The 25,727-nt window shown below is 46.6% G+C and overlaps 2 protein-coding genes across 6 annotated transcripts in view; one reads left to right on the forward strand and one right to left on the reverse strand.

Annotated features, from left to right (window-relative positions):
- Positions 1-13,630, forward strand: part of atp2b3b (ATPase plasma membrane Ca2+ transporting 3b) — a 55,167-nt gene extending 41,537 nt beyond the window's left edge. The window contains exons 20-25 of the mRNA XM_034536954.1: positions 210-423; positions 565-776; positions 5,472-5,579; positions 5,997-6,179; positions 7,701-7,860; positions 13,520-13,630. Coding sequence (XP_034392845.1) covers positions 210-423; positions 565-776; positions 5,472-5,579; positions 5,997-6,179; positions 7,701-7,860; positions 13,520-13,545 — 903 coding nt within the window. The 3' untranslated portion in view covers positions 13,546-13,630. The remainder of the gene's footprint in view (positions 1-209; positions 424-564; positions 777-5,471; positions 5,580-5,996; positions 6,180-7,700; positions 7,861-13,519) is intronic.
- Positions 13,631-21,198: 7,568 nt separating this feature from the next.
- Positions 21,199-25,712, reverse strand: crebzf (CREB/ATF bZIP transcription factor). Of its 5 annotated transcripts, XR_004609723.1 has the most exons (5): positions 25,510-25,712; positions 24,175-24,732; positions 23,914-24,074; positions 23,661-23,735; positions 21,199-23,275 (listed from the first exon to the last, which is right to left on the reverse strand). XR_004609723.1 is itself a non-coding variant. In XM_034536895.1 (2 exons), exon 2 carries the CDS (start codon positions 24,675-24,677, stop codon positions 23,910-23,912), a length of 768 nt encoding a protein of 255 aa, XP_034392786.1. In that variant the 5' UTR covers positions 24,678-24,732; positions 25,510-25,678; the 3' UTR covers positions 21,199-23,909. The 5 variants fall into 5 exon arrangements, 1 of the variants encoding a protein (XP_034392786.1); XR_004609722.1 differs by having other exon boundaries at positions 23,661-24,074; positions 25,510-25,689; XR_004609720.1 differs by having other exon boundaries at positions 23,914-24,732; positions 25,510-25,678.
- Positions 25,713-25,727: the final 15 nt, after the last annotated feature.

Consider the following 25,727-nt stretch of genomic DNA (forward strand, 5'->3'; position numbering starts at 1 on the left):
CGCTATTGTAACAGTACACAACAACATGGCCTCCGCTCCATTTGAATGGGGATGTCCATTTTACTCCGATTCTATGGATTTAACACACATGAAAGAACTGGGAATCGGGGTCTTGTGGAAAGGGAGGCAGTTTTTTTCCCAGTGACTATTCCTAGTGTCCTGGGAACATGGCTGGTGACACAGCTCTCTGCTTGCACATCGCTCTGCAGGACTCTCCTCTGAAGGCAGTGCAGATGCTGTGGGTGAATCTCATCATGGACACGTTTGCTTCTCTGGCCCTGGCCACCGAGCCCCCCACGGAGGACCTGTTGCTACGGAAACCCTATGGTCGGAACAACCCGCTCATCTCACTGACAATGATGAAGAACATCCTGGGCCATGGCGTGTACCAGCTGGTCATCATCTTCACACTCCTGTTCATAGGTAAACACATAAGCAGCCTGATCAGTAGACTTAGACACACACACACACAGACACACACACACACACACACACAGCGACAATGTGTATGTCTCCTGCATGGACAGCTGATACTTGTTCTCTCCTCCTTCATTCCCCCTCCAGGCGAGCGCATGTTCAACATCGACAGCGGCCGCAACGCTCCGCTCCACTCCCCTCCCTCGGAGCACTACACCATCATCTTCAACACCTTCGTCCTCATGCAGCTTTTCAACGAGATAAACGCTCGCAAGATCCACGGAGAGAGAAATGTCTTTGACGGCATATTTCACAACCCCATCTTCTGCAGTATTGTTGTGGGGACCTTCGCCGTGCAGGTACACTTCACCTTCTCTTTTGATGTTTTTCTTCAATATGGAGGTTTTTTATCTTGGTGGTTGGTATGTTTACGTTATTTGTATTTCGTTTCAAATCCAAACCCCTGAAATAAATCTTGTTGTTCTGCAAAGTTTTTAGTGCCCAGGAAGAGTCGGTAGTGGCTGATGTGGTTCCAAATACATTAATGAGTAAATAATAATAATAATACTGAATGTTGCCATGGCACGTAAATGTCAGTATGAAACATCTTGTGTTATTCCACTACATATTGTATGTATTATACACTTAGTGGCCCCTTTATTCGGTAATGATCTGAAAAGCTCATCCATCCATTCTATCTTTATAACTTTATAATTATGTTTTAATAACTAAGGCCTTTATTTACTTTACCAGGCCTTTATTTGAGGCAGGCTTATATTAGATATTACATGTTTCTGATTGTGTCATGCAGTTATTACAAACTCAATACTATTCAAAAGTGGTTGTAGTTGTTGGGGCATTGTTCTGAAAGTCTTCTCCTTCTTAGTCTGTAAAAGTATAGAACATGGGATTAATGTTGCATTACCGTCACACCACAGGACAACACCATTTATGCCATTTGTCCCGTTGAAATCAGAACGAGAATGATTTATTAGTCTAACATTCTTAGTAAAACGAAGAAGCTTGACAAAAAGAAGTAACTTTAACATTGTCAGACTCACAGTGAACAGTACCAACAAAAGAAAACCTGGTGCCTCCATTACCCACAATGCAACGTGGACCGTTTGAGCCTGCACTGTGGACGTGTGCAGCACTTCACGTGGACCTCGTAAAGAAAGGATCTCAAACACGTCTTGACATGACATGACATGTTCTAACTTGTAGTCTGGTGATGAGGAGGTCGATGGCCCAGCTGCTCCGAGTAGGTTTTAGATCAGCAAACTTCCTCCAATACCTCCTAATACTATATTATAATATATGTCGTTAGCATTTGCTTGGTTCAAATCAGGTTATTATGTAACTGATTCTTGCTCCAGCCGAGCAGCTGACGTTTCATGGAAGGTGCATAGAATGAATAAATAACCAGTGTACATGGCATGGCCTTCTGAGAGTGACTCACTTATTAACATATTATAGTGGTTCACTGAGGAACCACAATAGGAGTAATTTATTTCTCTTTGGTTTGATATCGATTGATCAAACGTAGTTACTTGGGGCTCTGTGGAGTGGTTCTGATATTCTTATCAACTCTGAATAACACATTTCCCAAAAATAATCTTTTCCTTTAAATGACACTCATGAGCTCCTCCTCCTTGTCCGGGGCATCAGCCCCTGGTAGGGTCTCCCAAGGCAAACAGGTCTCGGGGGAGAGCCCAGACTAAGAGCGGTTCAATAAACCCTGATGATAAGCAGCCCACGGACTGAAGCTACCTTGCCCGAACAAGGGAAACCGGGGCACCCTCCCGGAGCCAGACCCAGGAGGGGAGCTCGTCGGCGAGCGTCTGGTGGCCGGGCTTTCGCCCATGGGGCCCGGTCGGGCTCAGCCCGAAAAAAAATCATGGAGCAGCAGTCACCCTGTGGACCCACCACCCGCAGGGAGAATTATCGGGGTCGGGTGCTATGTAGACCGGGCGGCGGGCCAGGCGGGAGACCTGGGCGGGCCGATCGCTGGCGGCATAGACTAGTTCTAGGGACGTGGAACGTCACCTCACTAGCGGGGAAAGAGCCGGAGCTGGTGCAGGAGGTGGAGCGGTACCAGCTAGATATAGTTGGGCTCACCTCCACGCACAGCATAGGCTCTGGAACCAAGCTCCTGGAGAAGGGTTGGACTTTGTCCTTTTCTGGAGTTGCCCAGGGTGAGAGGCGCCGGGCGGGAGTAGGAGTGCTTATGCGCCGAACAGCATTTCGGAGTATCCGGCCTTCTTGGAGTCGGTGGGAGGGGTCCTGGAAAGGGCGCCGCCTGCCGACTCCATAGTTCTCCTGGGAGACGCTCACGTGGGCAATGACAGAGAATCCTGGCGGGGCGTGATTGGGAGGAACGGCTTGCCTGATCTGAACCCGAATGGTGTTTTGTTGTTGGACTTCTGTGCAAGCCACAGTTTGTCCATAACGAACACCATGTTGGAACATAAGGTGGCTCATAAGTGTACCTGGTACCAGAACACCTTAGGCCGGAGATCAATGATCGACTTTGTTATCATATCATCTGATCTGCGGCCGTATGTCTTGGACACTCGGGTGAAGAGAGGAGCAGAGCTGTCAACTGATCACCACCTGGTGGTGAGTTGGATCAGATGGCGGGGGACTCGGCTAGAAAGACCTGGAAAGCCCAAACGTGTAGTGAGGGTGAACTGGGAACGTCTAGCAGAGGATCCTGTCCGGGAGGTCTTCAACTCCCACCTCCGGAAGAACTTCTCACAAATCCCGAAGGAGGCTGGGGACATGGAATCCGAGTGGACCTTGTTCAAAGCCTCTATTGTGGACGCGGCTGCTCGGGGCTGTGGCCGGAAGGTCATCGGTGCCTGTTGTGGCGGCAACCCGAGAACCCGGTGGTGGACACCGGGGGTGAGGGAAGCCGTTAAACTGAAGAAGGAGGCCTTTCGGGCCTGGCTGGCCCAGGGGTCTCCTGAAGCAGCTGACGGGTACCGGCGGGCCAGAAGGGCTGCAGCGGCGATGGTCGCGGAGGCTAAAACTCGGGCATGGGAGGAGTTCGGGGAGGCCATGGAGAAGGACTTTCAGTTGGCCTCAAGGAAGTTCTGGCAAACCATCAGGCTCAGGAAGGGAAAGCAGGGTCTACCCCAGGCTGTTCTCAGCAGGGAGGGTGGACTGCTGACCCGGCCTGGGGACATCGTCGGGCGGTGGAAAGAGCACTTTGAGGAACTCCTAAACCTCGGCCAACATGTCCCCCGGAGAGGGGGCAGCGCCGGAAGACTTTGGGGTGGATTCACCCATATCCCTGGCAGAGGTCGCTAAGGTAGTCAAAAAGCTCCTTGGTGGCAAGGCGCCAGGGGTGGATGAGATCCGCCCTGAGATGCTGAAAGCGCTGGACATTGTTGGGCTGTCTTGGTTGACACGCCTTTTCAGTGTCGCATGGGGGTCGGGAACAGTGCCCATGGACTGGCAGACCGGGGTGGTGGTTCCCATCTTCAAGAAGGGGGACCGGAGAGTGTGCTCGAACTATCGTGGTATCACACTGCTCAGCCTCCCGGGAAAAGCTTATGCCAGGGTGCTGGAGAGGAGGCTCCGACCGCTTGTCGAACCTCAGATTCAAGACGAACAGTGCGGATTCCGTCCCGGTCGTGAAACAGTGGACCAGCTCTTTACCCTCGCAAGATTACTGGAGGGGTCCTGGGAGTTTGCCCAACCAGTTTACATGTGCTTTGTAGACCTGGAGAAGGCTTTCGACCGGGTCCCTCGGGTTTTTTTGTGGGGGGTGCTGCGGGAGTATGGGGTGCCGGACCCGTTGGCACGGGCCATCCTGTCTCTGTACGCCTGCAGTAGGAGCTGTGTTCGTCTCCTCGGTAGTAAGTCAGACACGTTCCCGGTGGGTGTTGGCCTCCACCAGGGCTGCCCTTAATCACCGGTCCTGTTCGTGACCTTCACGGACAGGATATCTAGGCGCAGCCAGGAAGCGGAGAGGATCCGGTTCGGGAGTCTCGGGATCGCCTCTCTGCTGTTTGCGGATGATGTGGTCCTGTTTGCCTCCTCGGACCGTGACCTCCAGCATTCACTGGGGCGTTTTGCAGCCGAGTGCGAAGCGGCAGGGATGAGAGTTAGCACCTCCAAATCTGAGGCCATGGTGCTCTGCCGGAAACTGGCGGATTGCTCCCTCCAGGTGGGGGCAAACTGCCTACCCCAAGCGAAGGAGTTCATGTATCTCGGGGTCTTGTTCACGAGTGAGGGTAAGGTGGAGCGAGAGATCGACAGGCGGATCGGTGCGGCTGCAGCAGTAAAACAGGCGCTGTACCGGTCCGTCTTCGTGAAGAGGGAGCTGAGCCGGAAGGCAAAGCTCTCCATTTACTGGTCTACGTTCCAACCCTCACCCATGGTCACGAACTCTGTGTCGTGACCGAAAGAACGAGATCTCGGATACAAGCGGCCGAAATGAGCTTCCTCCGTAGGGTGGCCGGGCTCAGCCTTAGAGATAGGGTAAGGAGCTCGGACATCAGGGGGGAGCTTGGAGTCGAGTCGCTGCTCCTTCGTGTCGAAAGGAGTCAGCTGAGGTGGTTCGGGCATCTAGTCAGGATGCCTCCTGGACGCCTCCCATTAGAGGTTTTCCGGGCACGTCCAACTGGTGGGAGGCCCCGGGGAAGACCGAGGACACGCTGGAGGGATTATATCTCCCGGCTGGCCTTGGAACGCCTCGGGATCCCCCAGAATGAGCTGGAAAGTGTTGCGGGTGAGAGGGAGGCCTGGGTCGGCCTGCTGAACCTGCTGCCACCGCGACCCGACCCCGGATAAGCGGGTGATAATGGATGGATGGATGGATGGACACTCATGATCTTAATAGCCGCTGAGGGTAAGATATACCTCATGAATAATTCAACGTCTGCGCAGTTGTAGTTGGATGTTTACTCGATGCAGTAGGGATGACAGTGACAGTGCCACCTCACTCTGGTACGAGGAGAGGTGCTACCTGTGGACCTGTCCGGGCTTCGGCCCCCTGTGTTTGTACGTGTGCACCAATGACGTCCCGCCCTGTGTTTCTGCTGCAGATCGTGATTGTGCAGTGGGGAGGGAAGCCCTTCAGCTGTGCCCCTCTCAACATGGAGCAGTGGCTCTGGTGTCTGTTCGTGGGAGTTGGGGAGCTCCTTTGGGGACAGGTAAGCAGCTCTTCACCCTAAAGTCAACAATCAGCTCCTGGGTTTTACTGGCGCTGAGCAGCAGGTTCTTCTCTGAGCTCCACTCTGGATGCTGTTTGTAATCCAGTCTGTGACTCGAGTGTCATCTGTAAACTTCACAACAGAGCTCTCTTCATGTTTGGGGAGCAGACGTGGGTTTACAGAGTGAACAGCAGGGGGCTGAGCACACGGCCCTGGGGGGCTCGGGTGTTCACACATGCTGTCGGGCCAACGCTCATTTGCTTCTGATTTGGGGATTTTGTCGGGGAACTACAAAAACTGTTGGCGAGTGGAACATCAGGGCTTAAATCTGCGTGGTTGGAAAAGCTCCCAGCTGTCAGTACGACGCCATGCAAGCATCTTCTGGTCAAATAACATCTGACCAAATGTGGCTTCCAGGTGATCGCCACGGTGCCCACGGAGCGGCTGCCATGCCTGAAGGAGGCGGGGCTGGGCCTGGAGCCAGGGGAAGATGAAGGGGAGGAGATGGCAGAGGATGAGGAGGAGATTGACTGTGCTGAGAGAGAGCTGCGCCGTGGACAGATCCTCTGGTTCAGAGGACTCAACCGCATCCAGACCCAGGTACTGTGACCAGACCATTAAAACAAACCAAATCTCCTTCAATGTTAGTCAAGTTTAAACATGTATCTGATTTCTTTTTGCTCTTCAAAAGTCTGTATCTCATCCTGACGTCAACATAATGATTCCAGTTTCTTCTCTCCTACACAGATAACGTTTATGTTCTGCGGGTGAAATGGCTTTATCTAACTTGGAAGTGGTATTTTAGAGCCTCATAAACATCACGACATAGCATAAATGCCGGGATTGTGTGCGTGAATGTCGACACATTGTGCTCAGGCTCATGCTAAGTAGACAGGCCGTTGATGTTTTGACTATTTTAATTGATTGTTCCTTGCACTGATTTGTGTGAGAAAGTACTCTAAGACAGCAGAACAGCATCACCATGACAACAGATTCCTAAGCAGTGTAGAGATCCAGTCCAGAGTCCTGCTTCAGTGCCTTTGCATAGAGCGGTCAGTTTTTCATGAGGAGGGTTTGGTCTGAGTGAGCAGTCAACAAATATGCACACACACACACACACACACACACACACGTCATCATTCATGAGTCTGGCTTGTCAATGATAATCGGACAGAGAGGCAAGAGAGAAACAACAAGTCTGATCAAAACTGTTCTTCTTGTTCTCTCCTGTGTTTGTTCCTCTCTTCTGATGGGATCTCTTCTATTTGGTCGGGATCCTTTTTTACATTTTAGATTATTTTAATCTGTGAAAACAGACGACACACAAGAGTGCACCACTACTACCCCTTGTTCTCAATAGGATGTCAATATTCTGGCTTTCTTCCAGCTTTGCTTCTGTAATGAGTAGTATAACAAACACTGAAATTAATAAAAATAATCCTGATGGAAAAAAGAACGCACCCGCGAAACTCTTTTTCAGTTGTTGTAATGAAATAAGTAATTTATATGATCCTGACAAAACTCTTTTTCGCTTATTGGAACAGATGAAATAAGTAACTTATATGATTGTGACAAAACTCCTTTTTTCCATCTATTTCGTAGATTAAGTATTTTTAGCAACTTAGAGAGGATTTTCTGGCAAAACCATCTTTTTCACGAGTCCTTAAAGGCAGCGTTGGTCATTCTTGTATTTACTCACAGGCATGTAGGCAGACAGCCTTATTACAGGCCTGAGACAGACACCGAGGTCACAGCCTTCGATTCATCCATTGCTTTCGGGATGTCATAAGAATGTCAACAACAATATCAGAAATGTTTTTGGAGAAGAAGATGTCAAACTTTAAGACAAAAAAAGACAAAACAGGAGAGAAACAATTGAGATCAGACTCAGAAAACAAGTCACCAGAATGTGACCAGAAGCTTCATAGAGGGCTTCTGAAGACGGAATAGACAGACTGGAGACAGAGGAGACACAACTGAATGCTGTTTCTATCAGTTCTGCTGCGACAGAACATTGTTGAAAGGGCCACAACAGGCACACACACACACACATACACACACACTCTCAGACCAGCCACTCCTGCCCTCACTGAGTGCTGCTGTTTTGTCTCTGTCCTGCAGATGGAGGTAGTGAGCACGTTCAAGCGAAGCGGTTCGTTTCAGGGAGCGGTGAGACGGCGCTCCTCCGTGCTCAGTCAGCTCCACGACGTAAACACTATCTCTACCCCCTCTCACGTAGCTCTCTCCACCGCAACAGCCAATACCAGCCCAGCCCCCGGGAGTGAGTCCGCCGAACGCATGTACACACATACACACACACACACACACACACGTATATCTGCATACATACCTGCAGCCACTTTCTCTCTCTCTCACACACACTCATCCGTAGACACAGATGCACACACTGCTGCACGGCACGTGGACTGCAGTATTTTTACTATCTATGGTTGTGCCCCCCTCCCCTCTCCCCCCCTCGCTCGCTGCTCGTGTGTGTGTGTGCAATGTCTCCTCTATTCTTTTTCTCTGATTCTCCCTTTTAAACAGCACCCAGTCCCGAACCGGCTGTGTAGTCCTGGTCTGACCTGGTCTGGTCTAAATCCAGTACCGGTCCCAGTCCAGAGTGTGTTGTGTTGTTGAGTGTTGGTCGGTGCAGGAGGCGGCTTGCTGTTCTCTCTCAGTCTGAGATGTCCGGACAGACAGTCACGGAGCAGTTTATAAAGAAAGAGTGATTGATTTACTCCGACGAGGCGAGGACGCATCCTCCAGAGAGCAAATGGCCGCTCCTCCTGCACCGTGTGTTACTTCCTGTTTGTGAACGAGGTCAAGCGGGGTTACTGTGGTTGACCCCTGCCGTAAACGTCGCTGATGTAAAGGACTGGTGTAATTTCTAAACCCAGAGAATGTAGTGTTGCTGTAACAACTCTGTGATTCCTATTATTGGTATGAAATGCTACAATTGGATTTCACTCCTACTCATGACCAAATGGCTTTCCATTCTCTAAAGCGTAAACCTTCGAGTATAAAAGCCCTGTAGGACACTGCTGTCTCCAAGACGACAGTAAAAAAGGCTCTTCTGTCACAATTGACTGGTTTCTTCTTCTTTTGCTCCTCTCACGGTGCTGTCAACTGGTTGTTTCTGTAACAGTATTTCCAGCTCCAACGGTACAAATTTGCCCCCCCACCCCCCTCCGATGTCTCCAGATCTGTCTCTTTATGCCGTCTGTTTGTTTTTCCTCTCTTTCTCTCTCTCTCTCTCCTATTCCTTCTTTATTTATGAGATATTACAGGTTCCCTGTTTGCAGGCATATTCTGTGAAATGTGTTCTTATTGTAGAGTTGTTCTCTTGTTGAGGTATTTAGATTTGACCAGATCTAAATACGGGCTCTTGTGTAGCATACTGATAAGATTTCTTTAGTAGGTTTTTTGGTATCTTCCTTTGTCCTTTTTCCCACATCCCTTCATGTCATCCTCCCATCCCCTGAGTAGAGTAGTGTACACCCCTCATGTTTTCTCTTGGTTTCTTTGTATGTCAGTTGTCTCGTGTTTTTGTGCGTCTGCTGATATATCCGAGAGCCGCAGTGTGACTGCTGTGCGTTTCTTTGTCAGTGTGTGTGTGGTTGTGCTGTCTCTTCATTTGATTGTCCTCATCCGTCCTCTCAGTTGCTTCTCCTTTTCATCCTTGCTCCCTTCCCTCCTTCCATTCCAAGTTGCTCCATCACCTATACAGATACAGAGAGACGCTGCTGACGCCTCACTGTTGTGATCATCCTGCACACACAGAAGTTACCCAGGCTTTTTAAAGTAACGCACAACATCATTCTAACACATATTGAAATATGATTTGTCAATGCTGCAACACTGGCGGCCTAATAGACAGCTGATATGATAAAGTCAGAGTATGGAACCAGGGTTCTGGTCCGCAACAGCAGACACAGACCTGCATTGGGAAGTCTTCCCCAAGGGTTCAGTTGATGGAACTAAATGGATAGACGAGGAGGGGAATGCTGCCATAGTGTGACATAGAACTGAATGTTATTGTTCCTGTTTGCTACTCACAAGCCTGTGTGAGGCTGTCTTTACACACAGCAGTGCTTTAAGCTACATGCTAACGGTAGCTAACATGCATCAGCAGGTGTAGTGAGCTAGCATGCTAACGGTTGCCAATTAGCACTAAGTACAAAGTACAGTCTGTGTCTTTACTGTCTTTACTGTCATAACCAATAACTGTTGAGACACTTTGGTCTCAACAGTTATTGGTTATGACCAAGTTGGTCCACTTGGCTAAAAGCATATCAAGAGCAGCACTGTTGCACTGATATATAAATCATAAGAGCAAGTTAGCGCTTAACCATTTTACTCTCATTTCCTTATCACCTTCTTTATTCCTTATATCTTGAATATGTAAACCAGCCAATTAGAAGAGATGAAATCACAACTTTGTTACTGAAACTGTGTACTTATGAATGAAATACTTGATACATGAGACCAAATAAATGCATTTAGGAGGAGTTAACATACTATCTTTCATTTCATAAACAAACAGAATGTACACTAGTCTTTCATATTATATTCCATGTTCGAAGTAGATTAGAGTTATCATAACAATAGGAACGTTCAGTCTCCCTCATGTGGCTCAAAGGTGTACTGCAGATAGAAATGTTATATGAAAGACTTATGCTGCGTTTACTCGCCGGATAATTTGTGGTTCATTTGCATTTCTGCTTTGTACTTGATGTGGACGCCCTCGTGTTTGGGTTCATAACATCATCCATAGGCACACACCGACCACGTCTGGATAACTGCCGCTTCCACCACTACTAGAGGAGCAGCAGTCAGTTAGATTCACCAACGGCACGACGTCAGTGATGAGCGTCTCAACGCTGATTGGCTTTCGCAACTCGCCGTCGGGCAAATTTTGCAAACCAGCATTAGGAAGAAATTCTGCTCATGTATAAAATCTTCTGCGACCCACCTGAGGGTTGCGACCCAGTGTTTAGGAATGATTGCTTTAAAAAAATACTTCACCCTTGAAATGATCAATTGTAATGTAGTCACCTTAAATTCTATCAGACTGAAAAGTGTTAAAAGTCTTGATAAATTGAGCTAAATGGAGGCCGCAAAACGATATCATACCCATCGAGTCTTTTCCCTGTTTTCTGACATTTTGGCATTCTCCGTTGAGAAGGTATCAAGGTAACACGCAGTGATACACTCATGGTCCTGTTAAGGGTGCTGCATTCATGCCAGTTCTTTCCTGTAATTGCCTTGAACCTGGTGAAATGGTCCGATATGGGGACCCCCAAGCAACAAACACACGCTCCAAATGATTTCCCATGTGTTATAAAGACAGACTGAGCTCTCCTCCACCTTCAGGGTTGTTACTTTACTCCAGTACCCAGAGTTCTTTGCATAGTAGACCCACATTGTGTATGGACTCAGTCACCTCCCTGACTTTTACAGCCAGGGTGAGAAAAGAGTCTAGGATATGTGAAAGAAACATCTTAGATATTAAATGGAGATATCAAAATGATATTAGTAGATGTCTCTGCTTCATGCTTTCGTCCCCCTGAGTTGTGCTGGACTTTAGTGATCCATCTGGATCTTTAGAACCGATCTAAGGATCCAGTAGTTTTTTATTTCAGACTTGTTTCATCTGCCTGCAATATACATTTAAAAAAAGAGAAAAGTTTGGTCAGGAAACGGGACATTTAGGCCAGACCTCAAATCCATCCTCAGCTCCTCAATTCTTTGCTAAACTTCTATCACAAGAGTTCTCGCTCATTCAATGTTATTAAAAACGAGTGTGCATTGAATTGAGGAAGGTGTTGCTGAGGGCCCGCTATGGATTAGAGCTCAGTCATCACATCAGTGTTGAGCCATCTCTTCCACACAGCTTGCCCCTGCGTGTCTGTCTCTCTACCTTCCTTCTGCTACTTTAACCATCATCGTTTTTCCATCCAGCACTGAAAGAGCCGACTGGGAAAGAGGGAGAGAGAAAGAGAGACATAAGTAACACAGCAGGCTGGTCATCTGGTCACACTGGGGACATCATATACTCGAAAGTTTACTCTGTCCTCGAAAATGAAAACGTGAAAAAGTAACATTCTGACACCTTCTCAGTCTGCATGAGGTGTTCTTCTACTGTCTCACAGGCTCTTTGGAAAAACAGATAAGCACTGAACCTACTGCTTGACCGTCTGTCTGTTGGTCTGTCTGTCAGTCATATATGGCAGAGTCATATATAGAGACTCCTCTTAGTTTGGCTGCACAACGGACCTCTATTCAGCTGCCCGACCATCCGCCTCTCATAATCACAGTTTGGACTCTAGCTGGTGGACTCTTCCCCTCCAAACGGTCTCTATGTAGGGCTCTGCCTGTCACTGTACTTGAACTGTCTCGGTTTCTTTTGAGCTCATGCTGCTTCTTCTCCTCTGTTTGGGCTTTGGGGAACGGTGCATGGAGCAACTGCCATGGCAAAGGAATGTGTTTCTGCACGCATACACCACACACTGCATAATGCACCTTCAAGTACACAGTGTGTGAGTGTGTGTGTGTGTGTGTGTGTGTGTGAGTGTGTGTGTGTGTGTGTGTGTGTGTGTGCGTGTGTGTGTGTGTGCGTGTGTGTGCGTGTGTGTGTGTGTGTGCGTGTGTGGTCTGATTCAGCATGACCTGGCAGCCTCTCTCTTGCCACAGGGCCCCGAGCTGCACTCTGGCCTGTGAACCAATCATCTTCTGTTTCTAGTAATCTAACCAATCGCACACTCTTCTAACCTGCTGATTCTCTGTGATGTCCCGCTCTGTGTTTGTTTTGCTTTCTCAGCATCATCATTACTTCAGTCAGTCTGTCCCTCACTGCTACATGGCTGCAGTGCATTTTGTCAAAGTGTGCGTGTATAGACCAGCAGTGATTGACCGATGCATGCAGACGTTAACCTCCAAGCCGCACGATCTGGAAACAGCTGAACGGTTCACTTAGTTATGCTGCTGCTGCTGCATGTGTGTGTGTGTGTGTGCTCACTGCTAGGTTCCTGCCATTTCTTTTTTTATTTGACTGATCATTAAACTAACACACTCACCATTCCTGCTTTTTCTCCATCTGTGCCTAACAACCACCCTCACCTGTGTGTGTGTGTGTGTGTGTGTGTGTGTGTGTGTGTGTGTGTGTGTGTGTGTGTGTGTGTGTGACCCAGCGTGTTGAGATATGAGTGTATTCTCCACACACACACACACACACACACACAGGTATGATGTTGTGAAGCGTCTGTTGTGATGGTGGCCACTAATGCTCTCGGTTTGTTCGTGTGTGAGAACTGACATGATATCATTACTCATTTTGTTTTTATCTCTTCGTCTGGACAGACAGGATCAGGTGGACACACTGTTGACATCCAGCAGATAAATGTAGTTTACACGTTGGCCACTTGTAAACAGGATTGGCCAAGTTTGAGCTTTCATCACATAACAAGGAGGAGGACACTCCGTTATGTTATTTGGGATTCAGAGCTCTGCCTCTTTGGCATTTAGATTTTCCAGATGGTAGATGTTAGCCGGTTAGCTTAGCTAAGGCATGAAGACGGGAAGCAGCTGGCCCGGCTAGTGGCTGTGGTTTCATATTCATCACACATACATAGAAGGCTATCAATCTTAGAATCTAAATGTTCCCATAATGTCAAAATAGTCACAAAAGACCAGCCAATAAGATTCATTTCAGCTAGTCCATTTTTATTGGAAAATAAAACACTAAATGTTATGTACAACATAACTTATTATCTTGTATACACTTTAACTGTAGCCACCTGGTCCCGAGTGTCTATCTGTCTGTCACTTTTTGTCAGCTGGAGGACAAAGCTCTGGGTTTCCCTCTCTTCTCCCTCATTTGCATGTCTGACGTCTCTCTTTGTTGTGGTCTCTCCCTCGTTCTTCCCTCCTTTCGACAGATGCGAGTGGTGAAAGCATTCCGTAGTTCGCTGTATGAGGGCCGAGAGAAACCGGAATCCCGCAACTCCATCCACAACTTCATGGCCCACCCGGAGTTCCTCATCAACGACCTCATCCACAACATCCCGCTGATCGACGACACTGACGTGGACGACGAATCAGAGCTCAGCAGATACCAGCACCTGCACCCGGCCCTCCGGAAGCCGCCGCCCCCTCCTACCCAGCCCCCGGTACGCTCCCACCCCACCCGCCCCTACCGCCAGTACAGCCTCCCGGTGACCCCGTGCAACCGAAACAACAACAACAACAGCAGCAGCATCAGTTCAACAATCATCCACGGCAACAAAAACAGCACCGACGCAGTAACCCCCAACAACCGGAGCCCACATCGTCGCCACCACGAACACCACCACACCCATCATGGCAGGGACAAGCCAGTGAAACCCTCCGCCCCTCACCTGACCCACCGCTACTGCGTGGAGACCTCCTTATAACTGAGCTGAACGTGGGTCGGGGAGGTAGGGGAAAGGGGGGGGGGGGTATCCTAGGTAGAAGACTACGCATGACATCTTCATCCACTAACAGGAGGGAGCGAAGGACGGGAGGTACCGGAGGGAGTGGACAATGGCTGGAGACTTCAGCTCGCACCTCCCTGAGAGCATTGCGACTGTCCCTCCTTTCGCCCTCATAGGCCGACCCGCTGACAACGCCAGCCCCCCCGCAGCCCTCCACCTCAAACCCACCGCCCCCTGTAAAACCTGCCCATCCCGCCCAGCCTGACTGCACGCACACATGTCAGACACACGCACAGGTCTGCTCTCGCCGGGTTGTCCTGAGTGGCGGGGGGTGGGGGGCAAAAACACAGACACATCCTTCAAGGCTTTAGCAGAACAGGGCCATGTCTCCGCCCCCATTGGTGTGCATCATTAGTGTCATCGCCCTCCTACCTGCCTCCACGGCCCCCCACCTCCTCCTCCTCCTCCATCTATCTACAGACACTTTGTAATCACTCATTTCCTCACAGAACATGTACAACGCTTTGTTTAAAGCTTTAACTACACATCATAATGGTCCACATTTATTCATTTATTTGTCTCCTCGTTCTCTGGAACTTTTACATTGAGCTTTTCCTTTTCTGACATTCCTCTCTCTTTCAATGTGTGTTTGTGTATTGTCTCTTCTGGGGAAAAACAACAACAAAACATAAGAAAAACTGAAATTACAAACAAAATACTGTTAATTTAAACCTAATAGTATGGGGAACATATATATACGTGTATATATACGTGTATATATATACATACGTATACATGTGTATATATATATATATACATATATGTGTATGTATAAATATATGTATATATACATATATTTATATATGTATATACTCGGATATTTACATGCATATATATACGTATATGTATGTATATATATATATATATATATATACATATATTTATACATATATATATATATATGTTTGGGAGGTGACAGCACAGAACTCGTCATGTTGATCTCTGTTTCTCTCTCTCTCCTGCCCAGTCCTTCATAAGTCCACATGCCTGCTCTGAGATGATCCAGTGTGTGACATATACATGTAGACATGTACAGGTGTGCGTGACGTATACATGTAGACATGTACAGGTGTGTGTGACGTATACATGTAGACATGTACAGGTGTGTGTGACATATACATGTAGACACACATTAGCCTTTAACAGGATGAACTTCCCTTACAGCCTCCTGCCTTGCTGATGAACTGATGAGTATCCGTTTGGTCATTTTCTTCCACTTCCCTTCTGTTAAGAGTTCCATTACCTTCTCGCTTGCTGTTCCTCCAGCCATTTTGTTGTTTCCTTTGTCTGCTGTGTGTGTGTGTGTGTGTGTGTGCGTGCCAGCTTTATTTTTTGGAAGCATTACCCTTTAAATGCCATCAAACACACGATGCACAGGCGATGGCCCTTTAAGACTTAACATGCACTCACTTCAACCCGCTCATGTGCCACCATGTCGTCTCCATTATGGAGCAGCGCCCTCTCCGTGAGTTTGGTGGACCAAGAGATTGTTACGTTTGTTGGATGTTCGATCCAGTCATTTTTACAGTTTGATGTTTAGAAGCAACCGATCACTTGAGCTGTGAGGCCCATGTCAGTGTTCAGCTTTGGGCCCAAAGCCCACTCAATCAGGTACGACATGTGTCCTGTCCATGTGTCAAATACTGTGCATTCCCCATCATTGTGATGTTGACTTAGCTGTTACACTCAGCCAATACACACCATCGCATTCCTGCTGGGAGTCATGTGAGGAGATTGGTACCATTGTCTGCACGCAAAGTATGTTACAGCGGCTTAGCTTAGCATAAAGTATGGAAACTGCTACTGTGGCTCTTTCAAAAGTAAAACAACAAAACGTGACTTCAGCATCTCTAAAGCTAACTAATTGAAACAGTATGTCCCATTGGATTGATCAGAACCTAAACATGGTAAACGTATTGAATTCTTAAATGAATAACCTCAGGAGGGATTCAAATGTCTTGGATTTATTTTCCAAAGGTCAAATATTTTCTATGGCTGTCAGGAGACACAGTGAACACAGGTGCTATGATATTAGATGCAGGTAGATGCTGTTACTTTGGGACAGAGACAAGATGGCTGTTTACCATTTCCCCAGTATGGAAGCTAGGCTAACAGCACCTTGAATGGACTCACAAGTAAGAGACATCAACCTTCTCAGCAGGAAAGACAATAAGCTTATTTCGTTGCTTTATGTAAAACAGGGCGTAACACGCTGCATGAGTACACACATTAGTCACCCTGTGAAGATGGCGACCGTGACATCACATTTCACCATCACCTCGCCGACCTCAACATTCCATGCGACATACATTCCAAACAGCCGCATCACATTCCAGCCTGGGAGTGCGAGTGCCCTCCTGTATCCCATATTGCACTAGGTGTGGATGAACCGCTGACTCCATGTTGCCTTGGAGCGGAACTGCAATGCAAATCTGGACCCCCCCATCCCCCGCCGGCTAGCTGGTCCCTCCACCACAGAAGGCAATGGCAGACGATATGCAAACAGACTGCCATGTGGACCCGTGTACCCAGACGTAGAATAGGAAGTCTCACAAAGATGACGACACAGTGAGAGAACATGTCCGTCCTGCTGGTTCTGTTTGAGGATGCGTGCAGGGCTCTCTGGGAACACCCTCACCTGTACAGAACCCTGTCCTCTTGAATGCCCATTATCATCATCATCGCCACCACCCTTTGGGCGTGGGCCGGTGGTGACATTGTATTGGTCTGTCTGTTTTGAAGCATGCATTTAGTATCATTAATGTCACTCTTTATGTCTCTTCACATCGGCTCTACACGCACACACACATTCTGTTCAAGTCCAACCTACTCTACTCAGCACAGCTCTATCAATGCTTTCTGAAAACACACACACACACACACACACACAGCGAACAAAAGTCTGAGTCTACAGTGGTGTAAATTTGGCTGTCCAGTTCCAGCCATCTCTGTCCATCCGTCCAGCCACTGTTACATCATGTTGTGAGACCGTTTCACAGAAGGCAACACATAATGTGAAAAAGAATATATTATATTTATCAAAATTATAAATTGTACAACTGCACCACAACTGTACAGATCGCCCAAATGTGCATCTTTGATTTACAGGTACTATGTTCCTGTTACACTTTTGGGTTGGGGGGGGTTCTTTCTTTTCATCCTATTGCTTTCTGTAAAGAGGGGAACAACAAAATGGAAGCGCTTGTATATTATGATTATTTTAGATTTTTTCCATCGGTGCTCCCACTGATGGAGAAAGACCGTGGCACATTCTCCTGAGCATATTCTGAGGGCTGTGTTTTCTGTCCATTGAACAGCCCCTGAAGTGTGCAGAAGTGTGGAGATGCTTAGTCTCTCTTAAGACCAGAGACGCCACTCTGTAAATACAGATGTACCTCATTAGGATCTAAAGGACAAAGTGGAGACCCAGGGAGGATGGGGAACTGGAGGCTGATGCCGAGCTAGAGACTGCAGAAGTGCAATGCAGCCATGCATTGTTTAGGCTGCTCTTTTAGATCTGCTACAAGTATTTACTGCCATGTTACGACGAGAGGAAATTAACGTTTTACATTATTCATTATACATACTGTTGTACATATTGTGTGTGGGATGGTCCCTCTTCTTGCACAACAGTGCTGTTCTGCAGACAGAAAATGCAGCCTAAACTGTGCTGAAATAAAAAAAAGACAAAAAAACATAAAGACTATTGAATATATTAAAGAATTACCTGCCTGTTATTTAAGCGAATAAATATCTATATATGAGAAAGAACACACCTGTATACTGTAGACTAAATCTGTATGAAAATCTAAGAGAATTTAATGGGAATTAAGTCCAACACCTTTTGTCTGTATGAAAGAAAAAATACATCAAAGTAATCTACAATAATAACTTTGAAAAAATCTGTGTGGTCCTGTGTTGTTTGTTCACCATGAAGCATATGAAACCTCTGGAAACATTGTTTTTACAGCGTTTTTTTCTGAGCAAAAGCAGCCTTAGCGCGGCATAATTTTCTTAATGTTAAGGTCACCGTGGAGTGTGTGCTTCACTGGAAAGGTACATTTATTATAATGAATTCATACATGACAAAACATGCACTCATTCACGTAGGCTAGTACTTCAGGAATCAAGACTGTTTCTAACTGAGTTAACCCAATAACAGTAACATCCATTTATGCAACAACCATCTTATTTATGATGTTCACATCTTCAAAGGTAAGTCTGCAAATAAAGTTAATTTATGTACTGTTGTGATGTCAACGTTACAGACCATCCATCCATCCATCCATTATCACCCGCTTATCTGGGGTCGGGTCGCGGTGGCAGCAGGTTCAGCAGGCCGATCCAGGCCTCCCTCTCACCCGCAACACTTTCCAGCTCATTCTGGGGGATCCCGAGGCGTTCCAAGGCCAGCCGGGAGATATAATCCCTCCAGCGTGTCCTCGGTCCTCCCCGGGGCCTCCTACCAGTTGGACGTGCCCGGAAAACCTCTAATGGGAGGCGTCCAGGAGGCATCCTAACTAGATGAACCACCTCAGCTGACTCCTTTGGACACGAAGGAGCAGCGACTCGACTCCGAGCTCCCCCCTGATGTCCGAGCTCCTTACCCTATCTCTAAGGCTGAGCCCGGCCACCCTACGGAGGAAGCTCATTTCGGCCGCTTGTATCCGAGATCTCGTTCTTTCGGTCACGACCCAGAGTTCGTGACCATGGGTGAGGGTTGGAACGTAGACCGACCAGTAAATGGAGAGCTTTGCCTTCCGGCTCAGCTCCCTCTTCACCAAGACGGACCGGTACAGCGCCTGTTTTACTGCTGCAGCCGCACCGATCCGCCTGTCGATCTCTCGCTCCACCTTACCCTCACTCGTGAACAAGACCCCGAGATACTTGAACTCCTTCGCTTGGGGTAGGCAGTTTGCCCCCACCTGGAGGGAGCAATCCGCCGGTTTCCGGCAGAGCACCATGGCCTCAGATTTGGAGGTGCTAACTCTCATCCCTGCCGCTTCGCACTAGGCTGCAAAACGCCCCAGTGAATGCTGGAGGTCACGGTCCGAGGAGGCAAACAGGACCACATCATCCGCAAAGAGCAGAGAGGCGATCCCGAGACTCCCGAACCGGATCCTCTCCGCCCCCTGGCTGCGCCTAGATATCAATTCAATTCAATTCAGTTTATTTTGTATAGCCCAATATCACAAATTACAAATTTGCCTCAGAGGGCTTTACAATCTGTACACATACGACATCCCTGTCCCAGGACCTCACATCGGATCAGGAAAAACTCCCCAAAAATAACCTTTGATAGGGAAGAAACCTTCAGGAGAGCAACAGAGGAGGATCCCTCTCCCCCGGATGGACAGATGCAATAGATGTCATGTGTACAGAATGAACAGCAACATTATGGACATATCCTGTCCATGAAGGTCACGAACAGGACTACCGCCCGGTCTACATAGCACCCGACCCCGATAATTCTCCCTGCGGGTGGTGGGTCCACAGGGTGACTGCTGCTCCATGATGTTTTTTCGGGCTGAGCCCGACCGGGCCCCATGGGCGAAAGCCCGGCCACCAGACGCTCGCCGACGAGCTCCCCTCCTGGGTCTGGCTCCGGGAGGGTGCCCCGGTTTCCCTTGTCCGGGCAAGGTAGCTTCAGTCCGTGGGCTGCTTATCATCAGGGTTTATTGAACCGCTCTTAGTCTGGGCTCTCCCCCGAGACCTGTTTGCCTTGGGAGACCCTAACCGGGGCTGATGCCCCGGACAACATAGCTCCCAGGATCACTGAGCCACTCAAACTCCTCCACCACGTTAAGGTGGCATTCATAGGTTACAGACCAGTTTAGTTGTAAACTTAAACATTCTAAGTGTGTATGTGAACGACATCAGCTGACAGGACGTAAACGCTGACCCAGGATGTTGCCTAGCAACTCAGTTCTGTTAAAACAAATGTTTCAGACAAGAGGGTGAATAGTTATATTCAGACTTACAGTATGATAACACTAAAAGCCTTAGAAACCCAAAACATAAGTATAAACCTGGAAATGTGCACATTTCCTTGAAGACCCCAAATCAGAGTTAAAGACAGACCAGGTCACCTCTTTATTTTAAAGGCCAAAACAAAGTCATTCTTAGTTCATGACTATTACGACACTTGGAATTCAACAGAATACACGTGTACTGCCGTGACCCTTTAAATGCACTGTGAAGACACACTTCATTAATAACTCAGATACCTTAGTTATGCATTATTTCAAATACTGTTCCCGTATTAACTCAAGCATGAGAAAGTATTGATTGTTGTGCGTTCCCGATAGTTCCTAAAGTATTAAATCATGCATTTAAAAGGTGCCCACCTCTCTGACTGAAGCCATTTGGAAACAGCTTCCTGTATCGCTTGTGTCTGGAAATGAGCGTTTGTGGGATGTGATGAAGTCTAGAGGATGAAGGAACTGAGGCTTGACTGTCAAACACGTATATAAAAGTGGACCCCACATGTCTTATCAGGAAGAGCACAGCTGGAACTAATAACTCTAGATATGTTGAGGTGATCACATGAACACCATCAATAAGCATGATGGTGATGGATCATTTACAATAAGTAACGTCAAATTATTCCAAAACATGTTTTGCTGTGTAGCTTTAGGCCTCAAACTTTAACTAAGCGCTGAGCCAAAGCTCCTCAGGCTGTCAGGTTCAAGAGCCATCTCCATCATGTCTCACGGTGACGGGGCTGAAGAGGTTTTTGTGGCTTCAGTTTGTCTGAGGAAAACAAACTAGGTTTGAGCCTGTGTACTTCAGTATACAGGCCCAACGTACAGTCAAACACCGATGAGTGCGTCAGTTTGCCATAACACACACACATTTAGTGCTGTATAAAGATCCACTGGCACTCAAACTCTTTAATGCAGTGAAAACAGCTGTTGGCTGCATGTTCATCAGGGCAGGAGAGCACATGAACTCGGTGCTTGTGTAACTGAGACAACATCTGATGGATTCCATCTGACATTTACATCTAAAGTGTTTCACTTTCTAGCAGTATTACGCAACATTTCACTTTAAGACACCGTATGACATTTACAATCTGTAAAAAACTATTAGTGTATCACAGATACATTTGTTGGCATTTATGTGTACATGAATACATTTGTCAACTAAAGCTCCTCCTGATGGCACAATAAGGCTGCAGATAATGAATGACAATATCGTAATACAGTAAAATATCTTCATAGTCATAATTCTTGACAAATGCTGTACATTATTGTACACTTCAAATGTCCTACTGCTTACTACATGATAATGTGTTACAACACATTTATTGAATGTTTATATGCCATTTGTGGATCTCCCCAAATATGTATTATTATCTCAAGTGAAATTTCCATTTGACAAGTAAATCTACGGTTCCTGCTCAGCTGCTAATGGTCATTATCTTATTTGATGACAATATGAAGCTACACTGAACAAGTTTAACCAAAAAAAATTGAACATTGTCCTCCGCTAACAGAATCTAACAGACACCATTTGACATGAAATTATTAATTTAACATCAGCTTTGCCTAATTTGTACAAAAACATTAGTGTAAAAATGTAAATTTTGACACAGTAACTTTTCAGTTTCTACTGGTTGCCTGGCAACCTGACGGAGACAATACTCCAGTAAGTCACTAGACAACTAGTAGCTATAAAAAGGCTAAGCTAGCTGACTGTGGCTTTATTTTAACAGAGACAGGAGAATGGTAGAGATTGTACCATCTGTCAACGAGAAAGCAAATAAGCCTTTCCCCCAAAATGCAGGACTGTACATTCATATCTGGACCAAAGAAAGCTCCACCCTGGGAGACTTCAGAAGAGTACACACTCTTAATATACCGTACACTTGGCGGGTGTTTTGCTGGGAACCCACGGGAGTAATTTGTCAAGTAGAACGTTTTATATCCCCCGTTATGAGGTAGGACAAGAAAGGCGCGCACGACGCAGCTTAAGCAGACTGATCTAGGCCCATCCAATAATTATTAAGTTAGCCCTTTTCACAGTATACATTTTCGACTCGTCATCGTCAGAAATAATAATTGAATATAAGGGATAGTTCAGATGTATGAGCTACTTCTCCATCGTCAGTGCAATACTACAGCAAAGCAATGTACTGCTGTGGATGTATTTTGGAAACCTATATAAAAAGGTATATATATTTCCACACCTATGTCCACAGCCATACCGTTTTTGACAATGGAGCCTCGCGGCTTTGAAGAGAACAAAGATGGATGCAACATGGTCTGACAGCAATGTAAAGCAGTGAAAACAATCAAACAGCAGGACGCTGAAGCTTTGCTTGTCTTGGTAGTACTGCCCATTCCTTCAAATGATCACCACCTACTGTAGGTACATTGAATATTAAGTACATCAAATTAATCAGAACTATCCTTTTAAGGATGGCTGCATTCCACTTAAGGATATCCAGGTATCATTTGTGCTGGCTCATTGGAAAAACCAGCCCTTACTGGAACTGAGCCACGTTTCAATGACTGCCCTGAAAACATCTATTCTAACAAATTGTTGAAAAATGACTGATGTATGCATCTATGGTTTGAAGTAAATGGGCTAACATGGGCAGGATGATTACTCCCTGTGGGTCCCCGCATACGGCATGCTTTCCATCAAATGAGGTCTTGGTCATTTGTTTTGACAACCTTTACCAGACGTGACCCAAATGTTCAGGAAAAGCAAGACCATTATCGGCAGAGAGCTTGCTGTTTAGAAAGAGAAAAAGAGAAGCATTAATATCAAAAGTACAGAACAAGACACAGTAGATAATAGTAACATAATGAAAATTTGATTTATTTGTCCAACATTTGTTCCCAGCCATTTGCCTCAAACAATATGTATTCAAATTATATACACATTTACATTTAGTTACATAACAGCTGGCAATTTCAGCACTTAAATCAGAAAGTGTTGGATGTATTTACTTAATACATTACAGTAAGTCAATATATACAGAACATAATTATGAGACTATCAAGTCTCTGATAACATCACATCATGAGTAACTGAGCAGCTGTAGTCAAGCACCCCCCCAAAAAATATGATCACGCATACCATTTGTTACCGATACTACCTTTAAAAAAAATACCAGGCCACGTTGGCGGCAGCTTGTCCAGCCTCTTCACCTTCCACCAGCAGAATCCACTTTAGCATAAAGAAAAATAGGTGGCGCTAAATGAAAGCATTCTTTTGCACAATGGCGCCGGTTCACAAAGAGATCCATTCTTTCCAAAAGAAAACGTTTACAATCTTTTTTAGCATTTCCAATTTGACAGCCAATACAAGATCTCTTTGTGGAGCTTCACCGTCATCTTAACATTCATGATACTTCAATTGAACTCAGTTAGATGTTAATTCAAATCAAATCATTTCCTAAAACAAACTATGAATACAATAAATGATAAAGTACTCAAAAATCCACTAACTGGGAAGAAGAACTGTATGAAAACAGAAGTACTAAGGTTGCTGCTGAACGTCTCAGGCCTGTGAAAAACAACTAGAAAAAGGTCTGTTCTTGTCTTATCCTTACCATGGAGTCAAGGAGGTAAAGGTGTGCAGAAAGCCACTCATCCCGCATGGTGGATCAACCATTACCTAGAAGAAACTGTCAACAAGGTTTAGCAGTAATGTGTACTCAATCCATCATCACACACAAGAACATGCACATTCAGCAGTACTTAGGTATTCTTAACTAAAACAGGGTTCCTCCACCCTCAAGAAGTTCAGTACAGAGCCATATCAAGTCTCAATATCTGAAAACAGAGGTAAGTACTTGACCCTACATTTTGATCGACGTGCTCGCACTCTCTGCACACTTGGTGCAGAACTCCACTGAGACGTGGTTCTTGTCCACGTGCAGACAGATGCCGCCTGCTGTCTCTTTCTCCTCCACTTTCACCCGCTTTCTGGGCAAGGCGTAGTCGTGGTCATTCGAGTCGCACCCCTGGAAAAGCGAGGAAGATAATTTCATCCCATTCACACCGCTCAGCCTGGACAAGAGCTGGGCTAACATGCTCTCATTGGCCAGCACAGCCCTCAAGTACCTGGTCTCATCTTCTAACTCTTCCACCCTCTTCGTCAGTTGAGAGTTTTCCTGTCGCAGAACATTGTTTTCGGTTGACAGGATGCCGACTTTCTTCTCCAAGCTGTTGACGTATTCTTTCTTCCTGAGACGATTCAATCTGGCAGCGACTGCGTTTTTGTTGATCGTGTGGTTTGACTGGTTTTGCATCATCTTCATCCTCGAGTCAGATGACATTCTATCTGAAGACGATCCTATTGAAGGCTCTACCTCTGAATCTTGGTCTTTGGTGCTGAAACCAAGATCATCCAACTCCATGTCAAAGAGCAAAGAGGCAGTATCTCTTTCAAGTGTCAATTTTAAGTCTTCAATTCCAAATAGGTCATCTAGCTCTACTCCAACGGTGTCCATATCATCAGATGGGAAACCCTCAGATGGACTTGAGAAATCGTCGACAGTCTCCACCCCTTCGACCTCCAGAGACGGCACCGCGGTGTTCATCGTGCGTCTTCTTCTGGTGATCATTGTGCCAGTCGGACTTGCAGGGAAGCCGTCCAGAATATCTCCTGAAATTCCTCACCTGTGGAGACAACATGCACTGTAAGTGTGTAATATTGCAGAAAGTAACCAATTCATTTATCAGGGATTATTTTGTTAAGTTTCAGTCACTGTAGCACAGTAAATGTGGTCTAAGTGCTTATTAATTTTTATAACAGGCTCAGAAAGTGAGAAATCTATAGCAGAGTGTGGTAAACGTACTTGCCACACTAGACACTAAATGGACGTACTGATGGTATCAGGTCTACCGTTACGTTTAACTGCATCTTACAGACCATTGTACCATATATATTTAGTTTGCTCTGGATATTCTCCATAGCGAGGGTGCGTGTTGGCTAAACGTCTGCCCAACGTACGTGCTCCTGAAGCCTGATAGCATCGTTAAGTAACGTTTATGCTCTATGCATACAATGCTCTGTAAGGCAGTTACACACAACGAAGCTCACTTAACGCTAACATACTAGGCTCGTGAGTTATGAGTTCATTAAACAAAGCGTCCTAAAATGAGCGGGAGCTTCCTCAACAGGCCGCAATTGAGCTCGCAGTTTGAGGAGACGTCCTCCACCCGGACTGGAGGTCCCGGGGAACGTCTAACCGACTCACGAAGTCACTTGTGGTCGCGTTCAACTGGTTAACGTGTACAGGTGTAGCTAGCTAACTAACGTTAACTAGCAGGTGCTCGCTTGGGTCCGTTCACGCGCACGGTAACTCAAGCTAACTTATGGCACGAGGCGTTAACCAGCTAGCTACCGAATGACGCAGCAATGTTTTAACGGCACAGATTCAACCAACAACTTACCGGACGGTTAAATATCATTCAACACGAATCAAACCGGAAACTACTGTAACTCAGTCAGTCAAAGAAACGGCGCTGGTCATGAACGCTTCTGCTTAACCGCTCACAACTTGAGAAACGGAGGACAATGGCGCGGCTTCGGGTGAGAAGCGGCTCTGCGCACACACTTCCTGCCACGTGATCAACAATTAAAGTCCCACTGACCTGGGTTCAGTGATCGG

Source organism: Cyclopterus lumpus, chromosome 7 (genome assembly GCF_009769545.1).
Source record: "Cyclopterus lumpus isolate fCycLum1 chromosome 7, fCycLum1.pri, whole genome shotgun sequence".
NCBI classification, from domain to species: domain Eukaryota; kingdom Metazoa; phylum Chordata; class Actinopteri; order Perciformes; family Cyclopteridae; genus Cyclopterus; species Cyclopterus lumpus.

Coding starts and splice junctions, on each gene's coding strand:
- crebzf (XM_034536895.1), bottom strand. CDS start 24,677: ATGATCACCAGAAGAAGACGCACGATGAACACCGCGGTGCCGTCTCTG.